Here is a 12094-nt window from a genome sequence, read left to right on the forward strand (position 1 = left end):
CAATTTCAAGCCGCTAGAGGTCAATTAGTATTTTGTATTTGAAATACTAACTTACCGTATTTGTTACGAATCACGTTTTACAAGCTTCTAGGGAGCAATTAGCGTTTTGTATTTGAAATAATAAATTTATGTGTTTGCTTTGAACAATGTTTTACAATTCACAAGGGAGCGATTAACGGTTGTGAATAATATATAAATCTATACATAAATATATTTTACATAATTCACAACTCCTAATCTTACGACTAGTATTTCCTAACAACTACGAAGAGTCATAACGGAACTGTCTCATAAAAAACAACGAACACTAATTTCTTACTTTGTACATGACAAGTCCAACTTTACCAACCGAATAAATTATTCAAGAAGCAAATGACATTTAAAAAATTTTTCCTGCTTGTTCCTATTGTGAGTGGAATGCCGAAAAGCAGAAATAAATCCTGCCGATATTGAAGCAACCAAAAAAATGTATGGCAAACAACTTAGATTTTTCAATGAAAAATAGATAATAGATTACCCTTGGATTCATCTATGTCATTCCAAAAAGAAAGTATATTACTATATTTGCATTAGTGCTGTCAAGAAAAATCTGGCATATTTTTCAAAATGCGGTGAACAAACCTTTTTGACAATTGGTTATGACAATTAGAAAAAGGCTGTAGAAAGACTGAGAAAACACGACCTATCATTATTTCGTATAGAGGCACAGGGAAAATTATTTACACTACGTGCAGCAGGTTTAAAAACCATACATCAAATGAAAAGTGAAATGCCTGATAAGCAGTCCGATGAGCATTACGAGTGTTTAATTCGTGTAATCTCTACTTTAAAATGTGTTACTCAACAAGGCTTAGCTGTTCGACGGAATGATGAAATCAGTTACTTTTAATGAGGAGTGAAGATTATCTACCTCTATCGAGCTGGCTGTCAAACAGTAAGTACATGTCTCATGATGTTGTTAACGAGATGATAGAACTAATGGCAAATTATGTGCTAAGGAATGTACTTAGCGCTATTAAATCGAGAATTTTTTTTACTGTAATATGCGATGAAACTTGAGACATTTTCGGTATTGAGCAAATGTCTATATGTGTTCGATCAATTTTTGAAAATTTTATAATATACGAAGATTTTCTTGGTCTCAATGCAGTTGATGCTACCGACAGTAAGTCTCTTTTTTATGCAATATGTGAAATTTTATTAAGATGTGGACTAGACAAGAAAATGATGCTGTTGTATAATTTTATTTTTTTTAGCTTCAAAGAGACTGGTAAGGTTTAAAAAATTACAATGCAATATACTTGACAAAGATGTCAAGCAAATCAATTTAAGTGCTCCTTGTTCAACTCGTTTTACCGTGAGAACCAAATCAAATGGTTCAATTCTGATAAATTTTCATGTAATTGTTTTAGAGCTTCAAGAAATTACTGAATCAAATGATCCTAACAGAGCTAAAGCAGAAGGTTTACTTGATAAATTATTATCATTTAAATTATATTTTGGGCCTTGCCTGGCTTATGAGGTGTTTGCAACAGTAGAGCAAGTCTCTCAACATATGCAATCTGCTGAAATAGATGCTCAAACAATTGCTTCATCAACAATGTTATTAAAAAATCATATATCATCTATGGGATTAGAAACACGTTTTAAATCATTTTTTGAATCTTGTGTTAATGAAGGAGTTCATTTAAAATTTGGTTACAATTACCTCATGCTTCTTTGCCTCGCCAACGTTTAACTTCTCGCTTTGATGATAATACTTTGAACATTCACAAATGGGACAAGATGGAATATTGCCAAGCTCAGTATTACGAGGTACTTAATGTTATAGAAAGTCAATTAAATCAGCGGTTCCCAGAAAATTCAATGGAATCAATAATTGCTCTACAAAGGTTATTATTGTCCACTGCAAATGGTGATACGGACTTGAAAGCTTTAGATAATATAAAGGTTTTTTATAAAAAGGATATAGTTTATGAAAAATTAAAAGCTGAACTCTTTCTATTTAGATCCATCAAGGAAAACTTATAACATTGCATATAAAATGAACATTAAACAGGTAACATCAATTACAACTATAATTGATATGTTAAACGACTGTAAAGGAGACTCAATAATGTTTTCTGAAATACCAAAACTTCTAAAAAATTGATTGGCGATACCATTGACAACCTGCACAGCCGAGAGATCTTTCTCTCATCTAAGAATGATGAAGTCATATAGTCGGTCGACTTCGACTCAGAAGCGATTGAATCATCTTCTACTTCTTCAATTTTATGAATTTAATAAATGTAAAAGCTATAGCAAAAGATTTTATAAATGGAAAAAGTAGAGACCAGAATTTCTTTGGAAAACGTTAAATTATTTTTAGATTGTAACATATTCTTTTAATTTTAAATTTTAGTAAAATACGTTTATAGTTGATATTATACTTTATTGAAAATGGATGCATGTGGTTTTCTTTTAAAAATAACTGAAAATTAATAATAGTTTTATAAAATTTGCAAAATATTTTTACGTTTATAGTAGTTTCAGAACTCTATTACAGGCAAACGGTAAATAAATTTAAAATCATTAAATGAAATTGCAGTTTTACGATCATTATCACAACATTTATCGTTTTCATTTATAGTCAAATTCTTTGATATTAAGTGTTTTTTAAACTCCTTGTTTAATGCTTATTGCAAAAAGTTCAACTTTTGTCATTATTTATAAAAAGTTGATAACTGCAACTTCAAACGATTATTTTTTTAAGATAAAAATATTTTTAATTTCAAGACCGAGATCTTAGATAATATAATATATTAAAGAGCTTTAAAAAAGTCTGGAAAAATTTGAATGGTTGTAATTAACAATTTATGTTTTCATGCCAAATATTTCATCTTTAAAACTAAAAATAAAAAAAATTAGTTATAAGATTATCAAAAAGAAAAAAAGATTAAAAAAGTAAAAATAAAAAAAGTAGAAAACCGGTGTTCGCCGGCTCAAGCGTAACCAACAGTCCAAAAATATCACAAGTATTTTAAGATTATAAAATTTATTTTAAAGTGTAGATATGCTTAAAATATGTATATAAAAAAATAAAAATACTAACAAGCTAATGTTAAATTCGCTCAGAGATCAATTTAAAAACCTTTAGCATGGAAAAAAAAGAAAAGCTCAAGGAATTAAATTAAATACAAAATAAAAAACGTTTTCGTTTCTATTTGTCATGAAATTTTATTTTAAATCTTACTTGTTATCATTTTATATACAAAAGTTAAATAAAAATTAATTTCCTTGATTAAGCTACTTCCTGCGTCTAATAATTTTTCTAAAAAATGTAAACGTGCTGACAAAAAGTGCAATATTTTATCACTGACATAAAATTTCATTATGAAAAAAATTTAAACAATTTTTTGCAATTAAAAAAATTATTACCGCCTTTAACAAATAAGTGTGCGCGTATTTATATAAGTAATGACATAAAGCATTCATGTCTTAAGTAATATACGCAAAGATTTATGGTTGCATATGTTAAATGTATGTTAAACATATAAGTTATATTATATAATATATGTTATATTATACTATTTATGCTATTATATTACATACTATGTTATATTATTTTATTATATTATATATTATGTTATCTAACCAAGGTGGAATGTAGAGTCACCAATTTTTAAAACCCATTGTTATATAAATATTGAGTCATATAAAGATGTTGCATTTTTTAGTACGAAAACTTTTTTTAACGTTTGTGTTAAATAAACTTAAAGCGCGAACTGTACGCGTCGTAAGTAAAATTTTACTGAAAGTTTGCATTCTTTGAAAAATATTGCTTATTGTATTATATTATATTTCATATAATGTTTATTGTATTTTATGTCAAATTTGAGGAAACTTTGCCATTTCAAAATTCTTAATCAAATCGCATCAACGTCGCATTAAATTAGCATTTTGTTAAGATTTTCTGTTATATAAATGTTTTGCAAAGTCATTATTTTAGATGAACATTTATTAAATCTTTTTGATGACAAAGAATAAATTATTTAAACTAAATAAAAACTTTCCTCTGTGATTGTCATGTTAACATCGTAAAGTAAACATGTGCTAAATTAGTATATAAGTGTGTAACGATATCATTGAAAAACTCAATAAAAATATAAGGTTTGCGTTATGTTTGTTTACCACATTTTAGGCACGTGCTGAGGTACATAAACATAAATAATAAGCATATTACTAGCCCGTGCTAAATTACATGTATACATGCACAATAGATAACTAATATATATATATATATATATATATATATATATATATATATATATATATATATATATATATATATATATATATATATATGTATATATATATATATATATATATATATATATATGTATATATATATATATATATATATATATATTTTTTTTTAAATATTTAAATATAAAATTTAAGGCTAATGAACTCTTCCACAATGTGTATAAAACAAAATATACTTTATTTCATATAAAATTACAAGATGAGAACCTTCCTTTAAAGTTACCTGATTTGATTTTAAATGGTATACTAATTGTAAAAGATGAGTCAATAAAATTCTTATCGATGAGAATTTATCATGGTTTCCCCACATAAATTATAATTAGTAAAACAATTAGTTTGATGTACCGAATCAGTCCATATGTAAGAAATTGATGTATCGAATTCGTCCATAATGTTTGAAACTAGTTTATTGGCCTAATACATTGTTTTATTTACTATTCTAATATCACATCGGCTAGTACTCAATCATCAAAACTTAAAAAATTATTTTCTCTGCAAAAACATGCATGCAGATATGTAAGAAAAAAAGTCATTAACATGCAAAACCATTAATGAAAGACATGCAAATGATGAATATATATGAAATCAATATTTACCAACACTTAATTTTTATGTATAAATAAAATAAAAACCTAACTCCAAAAAAATTTTAAGATAAATTTATTAAAAAATGTAAACAAAAACTATACTCTTTTAGAATTTAGTAACCATTTTAAAACCAAGTTCTCTTAGAATAAACCAATGGAATACTTATATTACATTATTGCCAAGACTTCTGAATATGGAATAGAATATCGTGGACCAAAACTTTGGATCACTTTTCCACAAAATAGGAAAGAGTTTTAATACGGTAAAATTGTTGAACACCTTTGAGTTTCTAATAAAAAATGAAATTTTTAAACTAGATAAATAATTGTTTAATTTTTTTTCTAAATGAAAATCGAATTCCATTATTTTTAGTTTTTTTTATTTGTTCGATTGTCTCATTTTTTTAAATTTAAAATAATTTGTCAGTATATTCGAATGACTATAGCTAAATTTATATATATATTATTTTCTTGATTTAATGGAAATATTTATGAAAGCATCTATTTTTTTATTGGAATTGTTCATACATATGTAGTATTAACATTATCATTTAACTTTAGCTTGTAAAACCCACATAGGGGCTCTATGAAAAGATTGTGGTGTTTGTATATGTATGTATGTATGTATGTATGTATGTATGTATGTATGTATGTATGTATGTATGTATGTATGTATGTATGTATGTATGTATGTATGTATGTATGTATGTATGTATGTATATATGTATGTATGTATGTATGTATGTATGTATGTATGTATGTATGTATGTATGTATGTATGTATGAATGTATGTATGTATGTATGTATGTATGTATGTGTGTGTGTATAAGTATATATTCATCTATATACAAATCTGAAAATTTAATGTTTATTTTCTATTAAATGTTTTACATTTCCAAATCCATAGTATAAATATAAATAAAATAAATATATGCATTTTTGTATTTGGCATTTGTTATTTCATAAAAATTTTCTGCGTGAAGGCAACTAAAATTTTAACTAAAATTTCAAGTACGTTACTTGTATTTCAAATAAACAAAAAAAAAAGTAAATAAAGAAATCACTCATTATGGCAGAAAACAAAATGCGGTGTCGCACCGTAGCTTGTACCTTAAAAGATACCACTTCAAACAAAGTTTTAAATTCAACTTCAGCGATATGAAAGTAATAAAAAATGTTAACAAATGAAATATAGTTCAGAAAAAAAAACTGATAACTATTATTTATATTTAAAAAACTTTAATTTATTTATCTTTTTGTTAGTAAACAGTAAAACCGATTACTTTTATTGATGTGAAAAAAATGTTACTTTGTTCAAATATTTGTTAGTAAACAGTATTTGACAAAACCCTCTGGTATTTTAGAGCTTTTTTGAAAATATTTTTTAAATATATGCCTGAGATCAGTCTTGATTTTCTCTGAGGTTAAAGGTTTCCTGAGAGCATTCTGTAGATCAATGGTTTTTTCTGCCATCAGAAATTTTTACACCGTATCTTTTCTTAACGGATCCAACAGGGTAGTTTTCCTAAAATATCAGTAATTGCTTGTATTTTTTTTAGATATCTTGGATTTCCTACTCGTGTGTTTCCATTTTAAAGCAGGTTGTATTAAAACTACACGTTAGCTTCATCTCAGAACATACTAATGAATCGTTTGCATAATGTAAACAATGTCTTGTACATTTTTCATCGTTAATACACTTTGGTTTAAAGTTCTTTTTTACTAAAACAGAAATCAAAAACATTTTGTTTGTAGTATTGAAAATTAAAGACATACACTCACCTGCTTGGATTCGCAAACACACTCTTTCTCTCTCGCACACACGCACACACACAGACTTATAAGTCAAAAGTTTGATATTTATATGAGGTTATAAAACTAATCTTTAAAGACATGACTGCCTGTTGTAACCAAAACCTTCATTCAACACTCATTATAGCTAACAACTTGATGTATTTAAACTTATTTTATTAATTTTAAACTCAAACACATTTCTTTTAAAAAATCAATTAAGCCATGTGTACTTGCCTACAAATAAATAATTGTGATGTAATATGAAATTCATCAAAATAACTTATATGCATATATCTTTATATATGAAATTATAGTATATAATTCTTTTTCTTATTAAATCTATATACCGTAAATTTTTCATAACAACAAAATAAAAAAGAAACATCAACCATTTTCTGTATTGCCTTAATATTAAAAACGTCACATTAAAGAAGCTGTACCTGGCTTATGTAATTAACTTAACAGTTTACTAAGAAAAAATAATTCGCTAATTTTTACATCTACCAGACCAGATTAGTTCCAGTAGATATTATTTTAGTTTAGAAAATAAAAACAATAAAGTATGCAGCGGTATCACAGTATGCAATTTTAGGGGGTTTTTAATTAGCTTAAGTGTTTTAAGTATCAATAAATAAAGCTTGCAGAGTAACTTAATGACAAACAAAAGGATATAGTACATATTATGCTTTCAATAAAAATTTTGTATGGTTATAAATGACGTAATTTTTCAACACTTGCAAATGAATTCATTATTTTTAAACGCAATTGGATTTAAAAAATGCGCGCAAGTTTTGTGCACTTCGTTACAAACTTTTGTAAACCAAATTTCGAGATTTCGAATAATAGATTAAAAGTGTGAAAACTTGTTGTCTATCCCTTCTTCTCCTTTAAAGAAAACTTGAATAATTTTAAATTAAAAGCAATAATAACATTTTTAATTTTAAAATTAAAAATAACATTTTCTTAAAAAAGCAAGTAAAATAAGTTTTGAGGACTTTAACAATGTGACGTAGTTTTTATTAATACTTCACACCCACCCACCTCTATGCCACAAAGTGACAGAGGTGTGATTACAGACTTCGTGTTATGTCACAAATACTTAAATCTTGTCCTTTGGATATGTCACATTATTAAAGAACGTCCTTAAAATCAACAAGTTGTGTAATTTTAAGCAGTTTTTAAATAATCTACCATTTTTAATCTTTTGTTTATCTTCTTTACTAATTGCTCCAGATATTTTATAGTTACGACCATTTTTACATTCAAAAAAGTCGCTGTCATGTTGGTTTTCGTAGATTAATTTAATGTATGGTTCGATTTCTACATAGCCCTAAAAAGTATTTTTAATAATTAAACATTTCTGATTGAAAAATACAAATTAAATATAACAACAATTTCAAATAATTCATTAAAACTTTTAATGCTTTATTAATAATGTCTTGTTTTATCTGTGAACGCTATTGTCTTTTTTATCTTTACCTTGATAACACCAATAAGTTTAATCCAAAGGTTAATGTCATTAATCATGTTTTTACTTTCCAAATCCACAACTTTCTTTTCAATAGTAGTCACAAAGCATAAATGGTCTCGTTTACAAAACTTCACCAAGTAGTATACAACTGGCTTTAAAAAAATATTTATAATATTAATTTTTGAATCATCAACGTGTTTTTCAATTTTTAATATAAATAATAATAATAAAGTTAAAAAACCCTTTAACATAAAAACCAAGTGAGTTTTTTTATTTCAAAAAAAACACATAAAACATGATTAAAAAAGATATTTATTTTAATAAACTGAATTAATGATTTCGTTGATCTATCAATTAACTTTAATTGAGGTTATTTTTTTTTACTTGATAGCTGTTTTTTTTTATTAAAACATTTATTTACTCATTCCAGTGCGGTATAAGTTTGTTTTCACATTTTATTACTGTTTCTTAAGGAAAATTAACAATTAATAATTTTATAATTAACAAATTATAAAAACGAGATATAACAAAATGATTGTGGAAATACGATGAAAAGTAAATAAAATTATTGCATGTAAAAGTAGACTAAGTTCTAAGTTCTACGAAAGTAGACTAAGTGTGAAAGTTGACTAAGTTCTAAGTTCTACGAAAGTAGACTGTGTGAAAGTTGACTAAGTTTCCATCGTCGGAAAATCTTAGAAAATATTTTATTTACTATTACGGATCAGTAATCTCCTATCTATCTACCCTCCAAATTTCTTTTTTTTTTTTTTTCATGCTGAATTTATATCTATTCCACCAACCAAATATTTTTATAATCACAAATATTTAAAGTAATAAATAAAACTTTTAAATAAATAAGTTTTTATAATTTTTTTTTTTTTTATTAATCAGTCTAAAAACATTTTTTAAGTTGATAAAGTTATTTCTTCTATTAAAAATGACTGAAATAATAAACCATATTTCTTTTTACAATTCTGATTTTACCGCCTCTGCGCCCTGCTTTTCTCGTGCCCCCTCTACACATATATAAATAAATATAATACAATTAGATTCAATTACATTAGCTTATTATTTATCACAAACTATTAGAATAATTTTCACCCTAGTATGTTACTACACTTATAGCTTGGTTTCCAATAGTTGTAGGAATGTCGTACAACAGTTGTCACACAACAAACTATATTTTATAGTAGAAACATTTTCTACAGCTATTGAAAACCAAGCTTAAGTCTTAATACATTATTTTATGTATTCAAAATACTATGTAACCATGGTGACTTAGGAGCACAATAGAAACTTTTTTATAATTTTAAATAAATCAAAAGTGCTTACTGAATTTAGTAAAAATATAGCCTCCACAAATTCAATTTCTTTTGTGCTTTCGAGAATTTCTGGTACATTAATATCAAGTGGCCCGGTAGTATTGCAGTCTGGTAAAGACAAGTTAACTTCTGAAATAGGCATAGAGTAGGCTTGAAAATGCAAGCATATTAAGAATATCCATGTATTCATTCTCACTGTAATTTTTTCCAAAACGCTTGCTAATAGTTCCTGTCGCGTTTTCAGCGTCTCTCACCAACAATCACTATTTGTACCAAAACTTTAATAGACATTATAGACGCCAAATCGTCATTGATGCTAAAATGATTTCACATTTAATCTTTTTTCACAACATTTTTCTAGACTCACGTGGATGACTTTTTCACATGGAGCGCAAAATAAAAAAACAATTATTTAGCGATTTAAAAGAAACGATAAGCAAATTATTAACTATGGATAAAATAACATACTATTCTTTTTGCATTCTTCTCATATTTTTTATTTTTCCATCTTTACAAAGGTTCCCAAGGGTTGCGTACATTTACATCCGGCTTATTTTTTAAAAACCCATAAATAATTACTTATGATAATAACGCGCAAAATAATCTAGTTAACATTCTGGCTATTTATTTTCGACACAAACATGAACTCATCTTTAAAAAATGAAATTTAAAATTTTAAACTTTGATAAAGTCAGCCGAAAAAAAGGGCAAACCCCAAACCATTTTACGTTACATACTTGTTTATTAACATTTCAACGTTGTATTAAAACTATATTAATGTCGTTATAAAATTACGTTATCGCTATGAATAAATTACCACCGTCAAATAGAGCCTCGCCATATAATTTTCATTTAATTCACCCTGACTTTTACAAACGTCCATTTATCACATTACGATAAGTTAATAAAAATATATATCGTCGGGGATAGTGCAAAACTGCGTAACTAGCATTGGATAATACCGTGGATCTACAGTAAACTTTTTTTACTGGAGAAGTTTAAAATAGATATTTGGAAAATATTTGATGTTAAAATTATTAATATCCAAATATAGTAGCCAATACTAGTTACGCGGATTTGCACTATTCCCGACGATATTAGAATGAATGCTTTTTTTAATTGATTAAAAATTCAAATATCAAGCAATATTTTGCTAACAATAATTGGACGCATTTATTTTAATATTGAGAGAAAGGAGGTCAAAAATAAGAATTCAGGAAAAAGAATAAAAACAAAAACAACAAAAAAATCTGTTAACACAAATAAACATTTGATTAGAATTTTGAAATCGATTCTTATGGGAATTAGAAGTCAGCACGAATTCTAAAAAAAGTTATCCATCGCTATATTGCTATGAAAACAAACTTGATATTCTCAAGTTCCTTTGCAAACTTCGCATCAAACTAAAAACCAGACATCACACAAGTTCATCCAACGATGTTTACTTTTCTGACAGCAAACAAATTCATCCAACAATGTCTATTTTTATGACAAGTTTTTAAAACAATGTTTAATAACTTGAAAATAAAACCTGTATTTATATAATCAAAAAACAGATATAAATCAATAGAAATCTAAGAAGCTAAAGATGATAGGTATACAAATAAGTATAACGAAAATAATAATGATGATAGAGATAAAAAATAGATGATAGGCAGAAAAAAATAATTCCATAGATAGAAAGAGTTAAAAAACGATATTTTAATGAAATTATTTTTTTTCTAACTTTTTTTTTTTAAGTTTATAAGTATAAACTTTTAATTTTTTTTTGGTTTTTATTCAATATTGTTTCCAAATTATAAAAAATAATAATCTTAAAATAATAGAATGGAAATTTTATGATCGTTTAGAATCTCAGTGTGTATAAAATCTGTTGCTATAAAATATTCTAATATATTTTAAATTAATTGTTAATTATGTTACTATATTTTAATTATTTAAAAAATGCATAAATATTTAACAGAGTATTCTAATTCACATTTGTTTCGTTTATTAAATCTTCAACTTCATTTACTGAGAATTCTGTTTCATTTATTAAACCTTTTGCTTCACTAGAAACATGATTTTTATTGTTTCCCGTTTGAGAAGTGAGTGCACATTTATATCAATAAATCTTTATTAAAAGTGAAAAAATGTCAACTCTGGTGAATTAAATCTTAGAGACAAACATTCAATAAACAATAAATCTCTTTTCTTTTTTTAAAAAACAAAAACAAAAAAACAGTAACATCTTTGGTTATTGTACAAAAAGAAAAGTTAAGGTTGTACTAATGTACGAAAAAAAAAATTAGATTTCAAAGAAAATAATGGTAAGTTTGGTATTAACATTTTTTTGCAGTCAATGTTTGTAGTTTTTACTACAAACTTTTACCGGTACCGGTAAACTTTCTACTTTTACTGTGCAAACATATCACAATCCGTAATTAAACATTTTAGACGTATAGAGCTGAAATTCTGACCTTCAGCCCAGCTGTAGCAGACAAACTAAATGTATAATTTCAATAAAACCTTAGAGCCGAGTTAACGCAATTTTTTTTTGGCAATATGTACTGCTTTTTATAAAATGTTTAAAATAAATAGATTTTTGGAGCGGTCAAAATAACGGTAG

At 26.0% G+C, this 12094-nt stretch overlaps 2 protein-coding genes across 3 annotated transcripts; one reads left to right on the plus strand and one right to left on the minus strand.

The window, feature by feature from the left end:
• The first annotated feature begins 219 nt into the window (after positions 1-219).
• LOC136077137 (uncharacterized) lies at positions 220-2447 on the plus strand. 2 transcript variants are annotated; one of them, XR_010636857.1, is made up of 3 exons: positions 239-1165; positions 1257-1815; positions 2010-2447. XR_010636857.1 is itself a non-coding variant. In XM_065791817.1 (2 exons), the coding sequence occupies exons 1-2, from the start codon at positions 1081-1083 to the stop codon at positions 1736-1738; spliced, it is 567 nt and encodes a 188-aa protein (XP_065647889.1). In that variant the 5' UTR covers positions 220-1080; the 3' UTR covers positions 1739-2447. The 2 variants fall into 2 exon arrangements, 1 of the variants encoding a protein (XP_065647889.1); XM_065791817.1 differs by having other exon boundaries at positions 220-1165; positions 1257-2447.
• A 3303-nt stretch (positions 2448-5750) lies between these two features.
• Positions 5751-10129, minus strand: LOC101235313 (uncharacterized). The gene is made up of 4 exons (XM_065791818.1): positions 9497-10129; positions 8170-8313; positions 7882-8020; positions 5751-6618 (listed from the first exon to the last, which is right to left on the minus strand). The coding sequence occupies exons 1-4, from the start codon at positions 9674-9676 to the stop codon at positions 6470-6472; spliced, it is 612 nt and encodes a 203-aa protein (XP_065647890.1). The 5' UTR covers positions 9677-10129; the 3' UTR covers positions 5751-6469.
• Between the last annotated feature and the right edge of the window lie 1965 nt (positions 10130-12094).

Source organism: Hydra vulgaris, chromosome 02, assembly GCF_038396675.1.
Source record: "Hydra vulgaris chromosome 02, alternate assembly HydraT2T_AEP".
In the NCBI taxonomy this organism is placed as follows: domain Eukaryota; kingdom Metazoa; phylum Cnidaria; class Hydrozoa; order Anthoathecata; family Hydridae; genus Hydra; species Hydra vulgaris.